This window comes from Prosopis cineraria, unplaced genomic scaffold (genome assembly GCF_029017545.1).
Source record: "Prosopis cineraria cultivar Desert tree isolate PC_DT_omini unplaced genomic scaffold, ASM2901754v1 PC12, whole genome shotgun sequence".
Lineage (NCBI taxonomy): Eukaryota > Viridiplantae > Streptophyta > Magnoliopsida > Fabales > Fabaceae > Prosopis > Prosopis cineraria.
Window position 1 is genome coordinate 5,272,844 of NW_026555343.1, and position 15,689 is coordinate 5,288,532.

At 31.8% G+C, this 15,689-nt stretch overlaps 1 protein-coding gene and 1 long non-coding RNA gene across 2 annotated transcripts; both read left to right on the plus strand.

Moving 5' to 3' along the window:
• The first annotated feature begins 5,245 nt into the window (after positions 1-5,245).
• On the plus strand, positions 5,246-6,021 carry LOC129289269 (uncharacterized). Its single transcript, XR_008588112.1, has 2 exons — positions 5,246-5,554; positions 5,789-6,021. It is a non-coding gene; the product is annotated as an uncharacterized LOC129289269 (long non-coding RNA).
• A 2,925-nt stretch (positions 6,022-8,946) lies between these two features.
• LOC129288333 (uncharacterized) lies at positions 8,947-14,710 on the plus strand. The gene is made up of 9 exons (XM_054924853.1): positions 8,947-9,169; positions 9,274-9,578; positions 10,145-10,200; positions 10,998-11,122; positions 11,209-11,303; positions 12,194-12,399; positions 13,978-14,166; positions 14,244-14,443; positions 14,583-14,710. The coding sequence occupies exons 2-9, from the start codon at positions 9,486-9,488 to the stop codon at positions 14,708-14,710; spliced, it is 1,092 nt and encodes a 363-aa protein (XP_054780828.1). The 5' UTR covers positions 8,947-9,169; positions 9,274-9,485.
• Positions 14,711-15,689: the final 979 nt, after the last annotated feature.

The window sequence follows — 15,689 nt, forward strand, 5'->3', positions numbered from 1 at the left end:
AAAGTCAATTAAGAAAAGAGTGTTCTAAAGTCCTAATCCCCTATCTACTTTCTAACTCTCTCATTACCACATTAATTGTCTTAAATTTCAATTTTAATAATCTAAGAACCTAAATTAATCTAAAGTATCTTCCAATTACTAGGGATCCTAATTAATTCAATTAAAGTAAATTATTATCTTAATTAATTAATTGCATTAGAGACTTTAATCCATGAGAATTACCTAGGTCGATTAGATACATTCCTATTCTAATAGTAAATTAGTTAAACTAATCCTAGGCTACTAGTTTTCAAGGTCCAATTTGAGTCTCCTCTTTCAAGGTTTAACCTAAATACCCAAATCTCACATAATGGTGGCTAATGACTAAACAAGAATAAAATAGCTCAAGAACAAGTAATCAAAACTTTATTTCTCAACAATTAAAAGGTAAATCCTAGGTTATTTACACAAATAAGTTCATAGTCCTTTGAAACAAGAAGATTTAGCTACATATAGCTAATACGAACACATAAATGGCATAAAAAAGATTTAAAACTATCATCATAGAGGAAAAGAAGAAGAGAGAACATTAAAAAACTGAGGTAAAATAAAGATTTGCTCTACTTCTTCTTGATCCTAAACTTTAAGATTTCTCCTCTTGCTTTTTAGGGTTTTCTCAAGTTGCAGCAGCTGAAAGATGCCTCCTCTAGTCCAGAAAAACAATTTATGTAGGTTAATTTTGCATAAAAAATGAAATTGTGTATTTCTACATTTTCTTTTAATGCCATGGCACTTCTTTAGTGGTGCCATGGCATGGCACCAGTAAGCAATTTTAAAAATTCTGACAATGCGTAAAAACTTTTGATTTTGTGTCTTGGACTGAAAAGCACATTTTTCTTGTCTCCTTTCTCTTTCTTGCTTTGATGTTGTCATGTCCCATGTAACATTCTTAATTTCTAATCTTGCGTTAATGATTGATTATGGAATGAATTGGTAATTTAACATGAGATTAGTATTTTAAGTAGTGGAATGTTATATTAACTCTTCAGGATGTTATATGAACAGATATGAGTGAAATAATGAGGTCCCAAAGCAGAGCGTGTGAGTATAGTAAGGATTTCCTCACTGTATCACACGTCGCAAATGAGGATGGGTGCGCCGCGGTGCATGGTGCAAAAAATTAATTAAGTGGGACATGTTTGTTTGTGAAAATAAAAAAAAGAAGCATAGAAAGAGAGCGTGAAGGCGGAGAAGAAGTAAACCTCTGCCAGGGCAATGAAATTGGGAGTAAGAGTGACTTTTTTGATTGGTTACTTATTGAGTAAGTCACATACTACCTTAACTTCTGATTCTATCCCATTTTCTCTTAGTTTTAACTAGTTAGAAATTGAATTCAGAAGTTTTAAGAAGATGATTTCTTACCCTATACTAATAGAAAAGTTTTTTAAAACTAAACTAGTATTTTGTACCTAGTTTGAGTCAGAACGATAAAGTTTTAAAGCTATAGACATAATTTTTCCTAATCTAGAGAGAACATAGTAAGAGAAAATTTGATTGTGAGGAAGTTAATGCATGTTGTAAGTGAAAATTGGCTATCGTATGCGTGTGTGAATGCAAATAAAGGAAATGAAAGTGATCAGGTGCTTGATTATTGTAATTGGCACTATTTGTTAATGGTGCAATTGATTTTAGGTCCCTAAATTGTGTATATTATTGTGTGTGACGTGTTGAAATTGTGGAAAGGAGTAAAGTAAGGTTTTGAGTACATGAATAACCCTTTTTTGCGAACAGAAAGGTTGATGTAACCTTATAATTTATTATGTTTATTAATTATTATAATTATGTAGAAGTAATTGTATAACTGTGGTTTTGTTGGTTTTTATGCATAATTTGGTATTGAAACAAGTTTAGCATGAAATAAGTTTATGAAAAGAAGGTTTGAGAATTTTTAGTTTTGAATGAATATATATATATATATAAGTTATGAATAAAAGTGTACAACATAAATGTGAAAGAGTAGTAAAATTAATGTGGGGATGTAGGGATGTGAGTGAAAAATTCATATAGTTCGGCTAATATTATGGGCTATCCAGTGTAGCATTATATAGGCTATTACCATGGATAATATGATACAGCATATTATGAAACTATTACCATGAGACATCCGAGCAGTCTAATAATTCCCTAGTGCTTACTAGAGTGCGGTTAAGAGTTAATAATACCCCTATCACAAATGTGTGTGAATTGAGGGAAATCATAGTCTGTAGGTGGAATAGATTATCTTTAGTCGGGTGTTTCTATCACCGAAAGTGTGGTAGGGTCAATGAGTGATTGATCCATTAAAGTCTATGATTTTGTGTCAGGGAGTTTTGGAGGATCGATGGATAGATGATCATATTAGTGTGTTGAATGAAAAAAAGGGGGCTTTTAAGAGAAAAGCTATGTTATGATGAATTAGTATATATGTTATACTTTATTTTTATTACTTTGGCATGGTTACTTGTGCTAATAGACATTTAACGAACTATATTGGTTACTGAGTTTTTTATCTCACAGTGGTTATTACAATTTTTTAGGTTCTGGTAGTAGTGTGCAAAGGGAAAAGACATAAGTTAAGTTGACACCTCTCACTAAAGTCTTTTGTAAGAATTGGTGTAATAATTTTGTATATTATTAGTTATAAACTTGTGTATAAGTTGCTGTAAGCAATTGAGTATATATGCATAAGGTTGTGAATATTGTGTTTAGTGGTTTTGGATCCCTAGCCTTGTGTATATATGTGAATGATGAAATGATAGAGTGGGCTAGTGGACAAATGTGAATATGTGTGGATACGAGGTATACTCGATATGTATGTGAAAATTTGGCCTTAGATGTGAGTTAAATGAAAATGTAAATTTTTGCCCAAATATGTGATATGGGCGATTTTCTGACTAAATGTGTGTATGTGTGTTATATTATTTATATAATTGGTCAATCAGGTGTATATTGTCTATTTGGATGTGGTCAAGGCCATAAAAGTAGCTAATGACATATGGTTTCAATTAGTAATACTCAAGTGACAAATTTTGACTTTGGTTAAAATACACTTGGGTATCCAATTTTCAAATGAGATATCGGATTTAAACAAGACCAATGTCATTAGTTAGATTATGAAACAAGCTTTGTGCACTAAACCACCCCAATCGAATATCAAATGCGAAAATGATGCATATCTAAAATTCACACCAGAAATTACTGTGTGACTGCAAAATTAGGTGTGTGTGCCGCATCACATATACCTACATGCCGTGAGGCATGGCACAGAGCAGGCAGCTATGGTCTCTGTGCCACATGCTGCGGCGCATGTGACATGAGTTACAGCGCACGGCCCTTATTTTGACCTAATTTTATTTAAAAGCACATGTTTTTCTTGATCTTTAATGCACTTTTGCATAATGCTTTCGTTGTGTAGGGTTTTATAGTTTGAGTAAATTTATTGAATGATTTTGAAAATATTTTATATGGGATTTCAAATTTTTTTTCAAGTTAATTATTTTGATTAGTAGTTTACATGAAGGGTTGTATGGTAATGTTGTTGATGGCATTACACCTTACCTATTCACAATTTATAAATATGAGTAAAATCTTTACTTACTTCAATTTTCATCATTTTAAATAATTTTTTTAAAAATATTATAATAAATTCACACGAGGCACTTAGTTAATTTTTCTTTATAAAAGCAAGAAAATATTTTTCTTTTCTATTGATGACTCCTAAAATATAATACAAAACATGTAAATAATAACACAAAATAGGGAGTCATCACCACATGATGCGGATCCCTTCTTTCTTCTAGTGTGACTTGCCCACCTCCAATCATTGCCCTCTTCTTTTCAACTTGTGCTGACTTTTTAAACTTCATATTATTTTTTTTACATTTTTTAAACATTTCTAACATATTATACTTGTAAACAATAATTATAAATTATTATAAATTAATGTCCTTTTGGTCATTATATATTTACAAGCATATTTTAAAATCACAGATTATCATTAATCTAAATAATTTTTAATTTATCAAATTGACTTAAAAAAAGTATCCAAATACAAATTTTGTTATAAAAATTAATTTTTACCAAATGAATTTTTAACAAATGAAAAACCAAACACACTCTCTAAAAATGTTTTGTACAAGAAAGGCTCCCATATACACAAGTGTCCAAGAATGCTTCATAATTTTTGAATGAAAATATTCTCTCATGCCTTATATGTAAGTTATTTCTGATTACCTCAATAAAATCAAGAGAGATAGTTAAGTAGTTGTTGTTATGTAAAAATAAAGAAATTTTAGTTTATCTTTACTAAATATGTCATTTTAAAAAACACTTTCTCTAATATATAATTTTTTACTCTTTTTTGGTTAGAATATACTTTTTTTACTTTACTTATTAATAATTGCAAAAAGATAAAATTAAAAGAAATAATTAATAATCTATATTTTTTAAGGTAAAGTGTTTTATTATTATTTTTAAAATATAATTATTAGTCTTTATAATTTTATCGGGTTTTACTTTTAGTATTTTCAATCTTTACAATTTCAATGACATTGGGTGATATTTATTTCTCAAGTCTCTGATGATATTAAATTATAAGAACTATAAGGATTGAAGGTAAATTATAAAGATGAAAAATAAAACTTGACAAAATTATAGAAATCAATATTTTTCCCCCTCATATATTCTCCTCTTGGAGGAGAGCATTAAATGTGGACATCCTTCTAGGAGAATTTGAATCTTAGTTCATTAGGTATAAAAAATTAGCTCATTTCATTAGCTCTAATTGCAGTTGGTTCTAAAATATATATATATATATATGTACTAATATATTGATAAAATGTATTTTTAATTTAAAAACATTAATAGAGGCATGGCTTGCAAACATCAGCTTCTTTTCCAAATGCCAACATTCGGGTGTCATGTTGTATTGAGGTTTGTGTCCTCCCACATGTTACGTGTTCGAATGGACATTGAGAGGAGAGAAGGGTAAAGTTCTTATTCTAAAGACTCATCTCTTTAGGAAAAAAAAAAAAAAAAACTGAGCTCTACAGCCCATTCCAGCTCATCTTATTTATTCACGACGATAGATAATTGTTCAACAAATGGGCCAAAGCCCAAACAAAACATAAAAGCGAATATAAAATAAGCAAGAAGGCCCAAAGTGAAACCCTCAACACTACCTATTTATTCCCCACTTTCTTCCTCTTCTTTGGCTTACACACTAGCCGTCAATCCCTTTTCGTCTCTCAAAATCAAAACTATCGAGTTTTGTCCCCATGCCTATATGACTACACCTTTCTCTCCCTTGTATCATCCATCTTCCGTTCTTTAGGTTTACAGATCTTTGCTTCAATATGGGAAATCTCATAGGCGTGGGAGCTTGGGAAAAAAATAGAGCAATTATCTGTGTGCGTGTTTTAAGCACACATGCATACACTAATATTTTTTTCCTACGCCTCCCATGCCCTTGATTTTTCCCTTCGTATTCTCTCCAATCGATCATCACACCTGTCAGGGTCTGCAACTTCTTCTTGAGGTGAGGTGTATATATATTATATAAATACTTTTGCATCTTACTTAGTTTTGAGTTGTTTGATCTGTCTTTTCTACTGCGCAACTCTGTTTCGGAATCTCTTATTTTTGTTTCTGAGTTAGGGATCTGTTATTATTTCTTAGAAAGTTATCAGATCTATTTCGGAATCTGTTATTGTTGGCTTAAGAAGTTATCAGATCTGAATGTTTGTGCTAACTTGTTTGGACTTCTCTCAAGTTATATCAGATCTCTCGTGTGTTTGGACTTGTCATGAAGCTGTTCTGGTTTCTCTTGGAAGTGCAGTGGTGAAAATAGCGTCAACAAATCAAGATCCACGAAATCCAAGTGCAGCTGCTTCTGTTCGATTTCTGTTCTACTTTTTTTTGTTTACAGCACTAGATTTTGCTCTTCTATTGTAATTTTTTCAGATCTAGATTTGTTTTGAATGGTTATGTTGGTTTTTTTTCTTACATTAATTTCTGCGACAAGTCAGTGTCTAATCTATTAATTTCCGAGGCAAGTTATTAAAATAGGGTGGGACCATGAGAGGGTCACGCAGGAAGAATGTCATCAACGTGAAGATAGGATCAGATCCATTGGCACTGCTTCAAATATTAATAATTAAAGTTGTAATCAAATTAGTGATTAGACGGTCATAAATAAGGTTTAATAGTTCAACTGGTATGATGGTATTTAACTATTTCTGTCATGGTAAAATGGGGAACCAGTTCTAGTTGGCTGGATAAAAGAATTGATGAACCGGGAAAGGAAAAATTGGTGACTCGAATTGATGAACCGGGACTGATGTGAACCAATTAGAATTCTTTTTAGTATATTTAACATTTTAAATCATGTTGTTGAATTATATTATTTTATGTATATATTGTTACATTAGAAACTAGTGGAAAATGTGCAAAAAATTTTGTATATTTATTATAAAACTAGAAATATTAAAATAATTAATTAATGATATATTATACATATTATGTACTTTATTTTATTTTTACATTGTAAAATATTTATTTGAGTTTTTAAATTATATTTTGAGAACCAATAATAAAATTTTGTCTAAATTGAAGTAACCTCTCAACTCATTACCTCTTAATTTTTATGCATTAATAAAATAAAATTTAATAACAAAGTTAAAAAAAATTATTTTAACTCGTCGTATAAAATTAATTTTGTGAAATAATGTGTTATAAAATACTACTCTGACGTAATTTTGATGTATAAAATTAGAAAGCATCACTGCCATTTTCATATGGAAGAGATTTCTAGTTCAAAACGGGCGTTTACATGTAGTTGTATTGAAGATCTCTCTCCCAAGAACATTTTGGCCTCGACAAAATTTACTTGCATGGTTAGGAGGATGATATTTAAGGTATTCTCAAAAAAATTTATTGAAATAAGGGTTCATTAATTTTACATAGGACATTATTTTATGAAAATATATATATGTTGTCATTAAAAGTCAAATCTCATATTTTGTTAGAATTTTTTTTAAAGTTTAATAAGTTAAGATTTAATTTTTAATAATAATATATATGTGTTTTGATAATATAATATTTTATATAAAATTGATGAGTCTTAATTGTAATAAAATTTATTAAAAGGACCTTGAATGTCATTCTTCCGATGACTATTATTCAAAACTTTTTGACCCTTTCTGTAATTACTGTTATTCAAAGCCCTTGGATTATCTTCTTCACCCATCATTTCATCTCTAGTCCAAACCTCCAATTTGTCCATCAAATTCAAGCATTGCATCATAACTACTTCTACTTTGTCTATTCTTATATCATCACATATTATTGCCTATAAAATTTATAATATGAAAACTTAGTCAACTCACCCAATTGAACCACTAAATTATTAAATCGATATCTTGATCAATTTAATAAAATTTTTATTTATAACTTATTTAATTATAATTTGATTATAATTTTAATTATTAACCATATAATTAGTGTCTTATCTTATTTAATGATTGGTTTAGTTTTTAATATCGATAAAATATCCTTTGGCAAGTATAGAATCAAGGTAGCAACTGGCCACATTATTTACATAGTAGTAGAGAGTGATTCATTTCTTGAAGTTTCGTTAGATGTAAACGGTGGCATAGTTTTAGATAGAATTTCACACACTCATATTCAATATATATATATATATATATATATTATACAAGGTCATGGAAAAACTAAATAAAGAAATAATGATCAAGTCATATTTAAAACTATAAAGTATTTACAATCAAAGGATGGCTGTTGAAAATTGTATTATCAAAATTATCATTTAAAATCTTGTGAGCCAATACATTAATATATTTATTTACTTATCTATAAATATGGTTAAAAATGATCACTCAATCCTTTATGATGAGATATTTGATTTTCTTGATAGTAATTGAGAGTGAATAACTTTTAGAGTAGTTGCATTTAATAAGTGATAATATCTATAGAATTTGAGTAGAGATTGATTTTCAAAATCTTAGCATTCCAATAAATACCAAGACCTTTCAAAATCCATACAAGCTTAGCAATTGTGTCAGGATGATAATCAAGATTTTTAGAAAATCTCTTAATCCAATTATCCTCGTTGCCTCTAATTATGCTTTCACAAATAGCATCACCATTAAAGTTGACAAAGTTATCACTTGCAAGTCTAATCCACCCAAGATTTAGTGAACTCCATTTAGCTTCATATATGGTGTTTTGTTTGCTTTGAGGGCTAATTTTAGATTGAAGCTTTGGGTTATTGATTATCTATGAAGTGCAAGAGAAAGCAATGCCATTATCTAGCATGTCATTTTTAAAATAGATTTTCTTACATTTAACTTTTCATATATTCTAGTAGGCATAGGTAAAAAGTCTTTATCAGGGTTTTCTTTAATATAGTTTGACAACTATGTAAATCTAAAGTATTCGTTTGGTCCTCTAATTTTATAAAATATTTTAATTTAATCCCTGCATTTTATAAAATATTTTTCAGTCTAACATTTTTAGTGTAAAATGATTATTTTTTATGTTAATTATCATTATTTTTAAAAAATTAAATTTAATTTGTCAATATTTAAAAGTATTTTATCAATATTTAAATATTTAATGTAAATTTTTTTTTCTGCCACTATTAGTTTTATTGGCAAAAATTTGCAAAATTAAAAGATCAAAGTTGAAGAGGTAAGGAATTTGATCACGGAAGTTGACTCTGGTTAAGTTTGTGTTTATCTCTTTTGCTTTTGTTGTTTTTTATTTGGATTTCCTTTAATAATCAAAAAGATTATGCGATCAAAATGAAATTTTATGTAAAATTAAAAGACTAAATATGTAGTTTATCATAATATAAAATATTAGTATAAATTTGTTTTTTATTTTAGTCGCCGAGTGATCATCCTGTTTGAAGCAGTACTATTCCAGTCACTAAATGGGACATTAGCATTCGAAACCTGTGAATCAAGCTGTGAGAGAATAACCCTTTCACTATATCCCATTCCTGGTGGATATTTATGTGAAATTCTGGCACTAAATTGGTTTTGTTCTTTAATATTCTACAATTCTGGTATCATTATTCTCACTTCAGTCTCTTCTTTATACAATCCAGAAAGTCATGAGTAAAAATCTCGTGCGCCTTCTATGCATTATTTGTGACTGATCATATGAATTAGTCTTATACTCTTGCAAAGTAGTTTACTTCCACCATAATTGCTGCTCATTTTGATTTTCCAGTTCTGGCTTTTATACGCTTCTCACACATGAATTGATTGGAAAAAATGGATTTGGAAGTGCGACTTGTGGTTGTGGACTTGGAAGCAAGATTGGAAAAAATAGGATTTTTGGCTCATAAGTGCACTTGTTCTGCGCGCCTTGGGTTTCGCGGGACACATATGTATTCATGCTGCTAATCCCTGAAACCGAAAAGCCACCAAGAGTTGTTACAAATGAGGACCCTTCTTCTGAATCGACTCCAAACCCAATTTACTCGCTCCTCAAGTTCAAGTCCTTTTCTCCCTTTCTTGCTCTTGTACCGGCGGGTCAGTTACTCTGTTCTTTCTCACATCGTATATGTGCATTTCCCTGTCATCGCAAGTGTTCATTTTTGTGCCTTTTCTTTTTATGGGCATTTCATGTTCTTGAGTTTTCTCTTTGGAGCTTTAAATGCCGAATTTTTATATGCTGTTATTTGTTTACTTGTTGATGTTGAATCCTGGTTTTAACTTCACTTTTTCATGCTAACTTAGGAATTTTAAGAGCCTTTTTGATTCGCCAGAGGTTCAGATCTTAACTGCCCCTAATTTGCCAAATCCCCTCCACATTTTGCTCAACAATGACTCAACACCGATCTACAGACTTTTATCTGTTCACATCAAACAAACTACTTATTAGTGATGATCAATGTTCAGTAATGTTTCTGCTTCTACGAACCCTCCAAACAACTATTGTGGCTTCCTGACTAGAATCCCACAAAGTGTTCACAGTCCTAAATTTCATTGCTCCGGTAGTCTTGTAGAGTAAAATCTATAAATCTTTTATCCATCACCTCTTCTTCCTGCAAACATGCTTGAGGATTACAATATCTAAATTGTTGCGTTTTTTGCAGAATGCAGTGTCAGCACCAAAAGCTGAGGATGAAGCAGAAAGAGACACTTCCACAAGGTTTTAATTTTACCTTTTCGATATTTTCTGTGGATCTTCAATCTGTTTCAACTTTCAAGTGCTGAAATGGAAAGCTATGAAGCATCAATAATTCAAAACAGAAATGTATTGTGTTTGACATGCATACAACGCTTGTACATATTGTCATCGTTGGGCTGGTGGACCTGCTTTTGGTGTGTTCAGCCTTCTTGCTTAACAGTTACATTTTTGCTATGAATACAATTAATAGCTTTCCTTTGGATAAAAAAAAATATATTAGTGGCAAAAAAATCATTTAATTATCATTTTCTTTAATTCTGGCACAGCTTGGAAATTCAAGCAAGTAGTTGACATTCAGCTATGCACAAAGATATAACCTAGTTTGGGGGGGGGGGCTGTCAATGATAAAGTGGCTGCAAATGCTTGCTGTCAAGCTTTTCAAGACAGCATTACTTGTATACAATCCATCAGTGAAGCCTACTCTAGAAGTTCACCTCATATGGATCTGCATTGCTGTTTAGAAGCTTTTACTTCTGGGAAATTATGGTTTCATATTGTACCTTCGAGTTTATAATTGTTGCCCATAACTTGATCTGTTAATAAGCCAAAGTAACTATATATTAATATCAAATAACTGAGATGAATATCTTTACTTCTGTCTAAGAAAAACTATATGAAAATTTGTAAGGTAGTAAATCACTTTAAACCATGAAAGAAATTCAGGAATAAAATATCTCACTCAAATCAGAAGGGACTTCTCTTATATTCTCAAGTTTTAGTGTAAAATTCTTGATTCTTCTTATGGTTCTTTTAAACAGGGAAAACGCAGGATTTTCTAGTGGCCTTAACTCGGCTCTGGCTATGAAAGGTGTAATTGTAATGGGAAAAGCTTTACCAAACTTGAACCCATCTGAACTAAAGCAACATGGTGCAGTCGTTGCTGGTAAGATGAAACTTATTCCTTACTGATCTTATTTACTTCTTTCCTACACATTATAATCTAACTTGTTGTTTGCATTTATCTATTAGAACCCTTATCTGGATTCCCGTTACATGTGAGAGGAAGTGTTATTGGTGAAGCGTCAAAAATTTCAAAGGCACAATTTGGCAAGCTTCTTAAACTGGTATGATGTAAACTTGGGGAAACATTCAGATATTTCTTGCACACAAACACACGCATATTTTTTTTTCTGCTATAATATTTTGTTCATGTTATGTTTTGTGTTTAAGTATTTCAATAAATTTATGTCACGCTTAGGATTTTTTGAGATGTGAAATGGGAATTATGTCAGAGAAATGGGGGGAGAGAAGACTTTCCTTTCCCCTGTTTGGGTACTAAGTAAAATTGGAAGATGAGCAAATCAAAAAGATAAATTGATAAACAGTGTGTGGGCCCTACAAATTTTCCCCTTGCCCCCATAATCAAGGTTATAATGGAGTAGGAAAACATCCACATATTCCCTTCAATAACTGTTAGTGTCACTATCAATGCTCTTGGCATATCTGTGAAGAATTTCACAGCAGGTAAATTCTCTTCCCAGCAGTCCTGTTAGATAGAACCTAGTGCATCACGAAAGAGAGGGACAGAGAAGTGAATGCTTGTATTAATACTTAATCACTATGAGCTATATGAAAAGCTCATTCTATATGAAGGTGCCACCTGTTATTAACAGACTCCACAAAGAATACAGGTATTCGACACATGCATAAAATATACATGTACAGCTAGCTAGATAAATAACATAAAGCAACCTGGCATATGAGGAAAATACTAGATTGCCCCTTTAGCTTATAGTCATGACTGAAAACATCTTTCTAAGCTCATCTAATTTATCCTATTGGTTCTTGTTGGTGTATTAACAAAACAGGTTAAATTGTATTTTTTTTTTCTCAGGCAAGTGATATTTTCATGGTGGGGATATTGTTGGCATTCATGAAGAAGCAGAGTAGTTTATTTGTTCAAAGAACTCTTGCATGAAATTTAATTTCTTGTTTATTAAATTATTTATGTCAGGTAACAAATCACCTGTCATCTGTCCCGAATATATTTGTTCATGATGGAGCTATTGGCTCATTGCCAAATTGTGATGCAAAGGTTCGGGTGATAAGTGATAGTCCTTCAGCAATGCTATCACTTTCAAATCTTCTCTGTAAGACAAATGCTCGATCAATTTCGCATGATACTTGTCCATTGACTGTTTATGTAGCTACATCTATAAGGTATTTTCTGCATTTTTTATCATCTATGACACATGCAAGATATTCAGACTATATATTTTTAGTCTTCAGAAAGTGATGTTTCATATGCTGATTAGCATTTAGTAAATTTTCAACTTAGCATGGAGGAGCTTTTGGTGGTTGCCTCAACTTTCATGTTGATTGTAGGCTCGCCCCCAGGTTACTGCCTAACTCTGTTATTTTTGGAACGGGGGAGGGGGTGGAGCTGTTTACAATTTTTTATGTGTATATTTTCATTCTGTCAAATCTCTGACAAGTTTGCTTAAAATGTGTAACGATGTAGAATATACTAATAAATATGAGAAAGTTAAATCAAGAGAGGATAAAGGGGTTGAAAGGAGACTGGGAAAATTTTTTGGCTTTGGAATTGAAGGAGGATATGACTTGTGTGCAAATGACATGTATGAGTTAATAGTTCAAGATAGGTCTTCAATACTGCAATTGGAAAACGTTAATATTTTGTCAATTCATTCAATTATGCTTACGAGATTTGTTCAATGATTTACTTTGTTGATACAACAACTTTTGGGATTCTTTCACCCAAAAAAGAAAAGAAAAGAGAAAGAAACTATTGGGAGTCAGGCATAGTTGATTGGATTACTTTGTTGGTTTTCCGCTTTTCCTTTTTCACAAGATTAATATATTGCCATATAAAATTTGGAGATTATTCTAAAATGATGTTATGGCCCATATTGTTGTATTGTTCACGAGTTAGCTGAAAAGTTAGAACCCTAGTCCTTTTTCAAGAGCATCTTATGCATGGTTAATACGTCCAAAAAATAACTAGTCTGCTGGCTCTTAACGATCAAATTTGCTCTCATTATCCTAGAAAGAATCTCAACTCAATATGAGAAACTGCCAATTGCCTTATAGCCTAGTGGTGAAGCTCACTCTTGTTGATGGAAGGTCATGGATTTGATTCCACTAACTATTTTAGGCATTTAGCTTTCCCTATGTAATAAAAAAAATGAGAAACTATATTCTACATCAAGGTTTTGAAAAGCTAGTTTGCTGACCCTGGCCCAGGCAGGATTTCTTAATTCTAAACCAAGCTTTTGAAAAACTAAATTGAAATCAAACTAGTCCGCTAAAACTGATCATAAGGTGAGATCTTTGAGACTGATGGCTTACCATTTCTGATATACTCAAGACTTGACTTAACATTTTTGACTCTAAAATTAAAATAAGGACAGAAATAATATGGTTAAATTGATTAATGCTATTTTTTTCCCCCACCAATGATTTGATGGCCTAATTTGATGCATGCTTTAGTGGGCCTGGTGAATTACTTTCAAGAAGAGAAATTTTTTTACTCTCTAATCAGAAGCTGCAGCTAGGCCCCACCATTTTAGGAGAATAAAGTTCCAAATCAAAACTGCTATGAAATCATTGACGCAGTCATTCTTGAATGTTATGGTGCATCTGAAATGGTTCATGAGATGGGACTGCTTTTGATGGAGTTCTATCACAGGAAGCTGGGCATGGTTTTTACCTTTTCGTTGCTGAATCCTTTATTTGGGACATTATTCTATGGCCAGATGATTGATTTTGACTTTGCAGTTCTTCTTTGATGAAGGCTATTAGTGTGGAATATCAGTCAAATAATGGATTTGTGGCTGCTGATATTGAAAGATCATCCCTAGTTTTATGTCATAAAGCTTTCTCAGATGCCAGTACGATCAAGAAAGCACTATCTGCTTTGTCTGAACCCGTGATATCTGCAAGAGGAGGCATTCCTCTACGGGGAAGGTAATTGTTTGGTGACTTATGACAATCTCAACAAAGTATTTTTTTTTTCTTTAATAATTGGATGGTTCAAATTTCAGGATCCTAGTATCTGGAGATTCTGTTTTTGTACTATTTGCAGCAGAAGATACAATTCAAAGCTGTGCAAACTTTTTGGTTTCTACTGATGCTGGCATAATTCTTTCTCCCAGAGCGTTGCACCTTTGTTTCAGACTGGAAATACTGGTGGATCTAATATATTTAAATTGCCTGCTGCTATTGTTCTTGTTTCTTCTGATAGGTAATCTAACCTTGATGGTGGAATGCATGCGATGAGATGCTACTGGTTATGTTTTGTACAATGTTTTTCATGCATAAATGTTTTGTGGCCCATGACTGCACTCACTTCTATATACTTAATATTATTTATTCTTTTCCAGGAACTGAAATTGTGTCAATTGGCACACTTGAACTGATGAATAATTTAGTTCAGTGTATTGCTCTTGTTCATGTTATTTTTAGTTCCCTCTGTTTCTTGACCTGTGTTTTATCTATTGAAGCAGTCTGAATGTGTATCCCTTCTATTTCAAAGCTCTCTCCTGGTCAAGCAGCTTCTCACTTTCTAGCCGTTATCAAAATGGGAACTTCGTGCCTTCATTCAACCACGCTCCTTCATGTATTGATCCACTGGAGCTTGCAAAGGCCCTTCTAGCCAAGGTCATAAACTGATCCTCTCTCTCCTTTCTATTTTATGCATAAATATTTCTGGCTTAAATAAGTTGTTGCTTTTTTACTTATCTACCATCTGCCTATTTTTCATTGTTTATATATATTCTATCCTACAGTTGAAAGACAATCAAATCTCTGCCTACCTGATTAATATCAACAAAGGGGGAAAGAGACTCTTTCTGGTAAGTATTGAAACATCTAGAGACCAGAGCTTTTATATCACGAATATCAATATACTGAAACATAATCATGATCACTGTATTATAGACGCTGTCTGCCAATTAAGAAAAATAACGAATTGATTAATGCATTCCGATCAGCACTCTGCTGCCTTTTTCTTTCTTTCTTTCTTCTGTTTTGTCAGTCCTTTTTTCTATTTCAAAACAAATTTCAATTTGTTTTTCCTTACAAAGACATGACTAGTTTATTTCATTTCAAAATATTAGCTTCTCAAGGAAATATAAAGAGGATGAATACTTGTCTTCTCTATTCTCCTTAACTCAAACATAACCTTATCCTTATGGATTCACTTATTAAATATGAGGCAGTCCAGCTCCCTAGGAGATAATGTGCATGAGGGATTTTTTCCTTTTTGAGGCATCCTTTTCTGAATCTCATTCTATTGCAGTTATAGCGCAACTAAATTGATTACATGGTGTAAGAGTTCTGGTTTTTGATATATTAGACTAACCACCTTCAGTTTCGGACCTTTTTTTTTTTCCAAAAAATAGATATTTACAATCATTGGCCAAATATAGCTACCATGTTTCGACTAGAGTCCTCCTTATAATTTATTTGGACTGCAGAGATGAAATTTT

Coding starts and splice junctions, on each gene's coding strand:
- LOC129288333 (XM_054924853.1), top strand. CDS start 9,486: ATGAGGACCCTTCTTCTGAATCGACTCCAAACCCAATTTACTCGCTCC. Junction 12,400..13,977: donor TATGTAGCTACATCTATAAG/GTATTTTCTGCA, acceptor TTGACTTTGCAG/TTCTTCTTTGATGAAGGCTA. Junction 14,167..14,243: donor GGCATTCCTCTACGGGGAAG/GTAATTGTTTGG, acceptor TTCAAATTTCAG/GATCCTAGTATCTGGAGATT.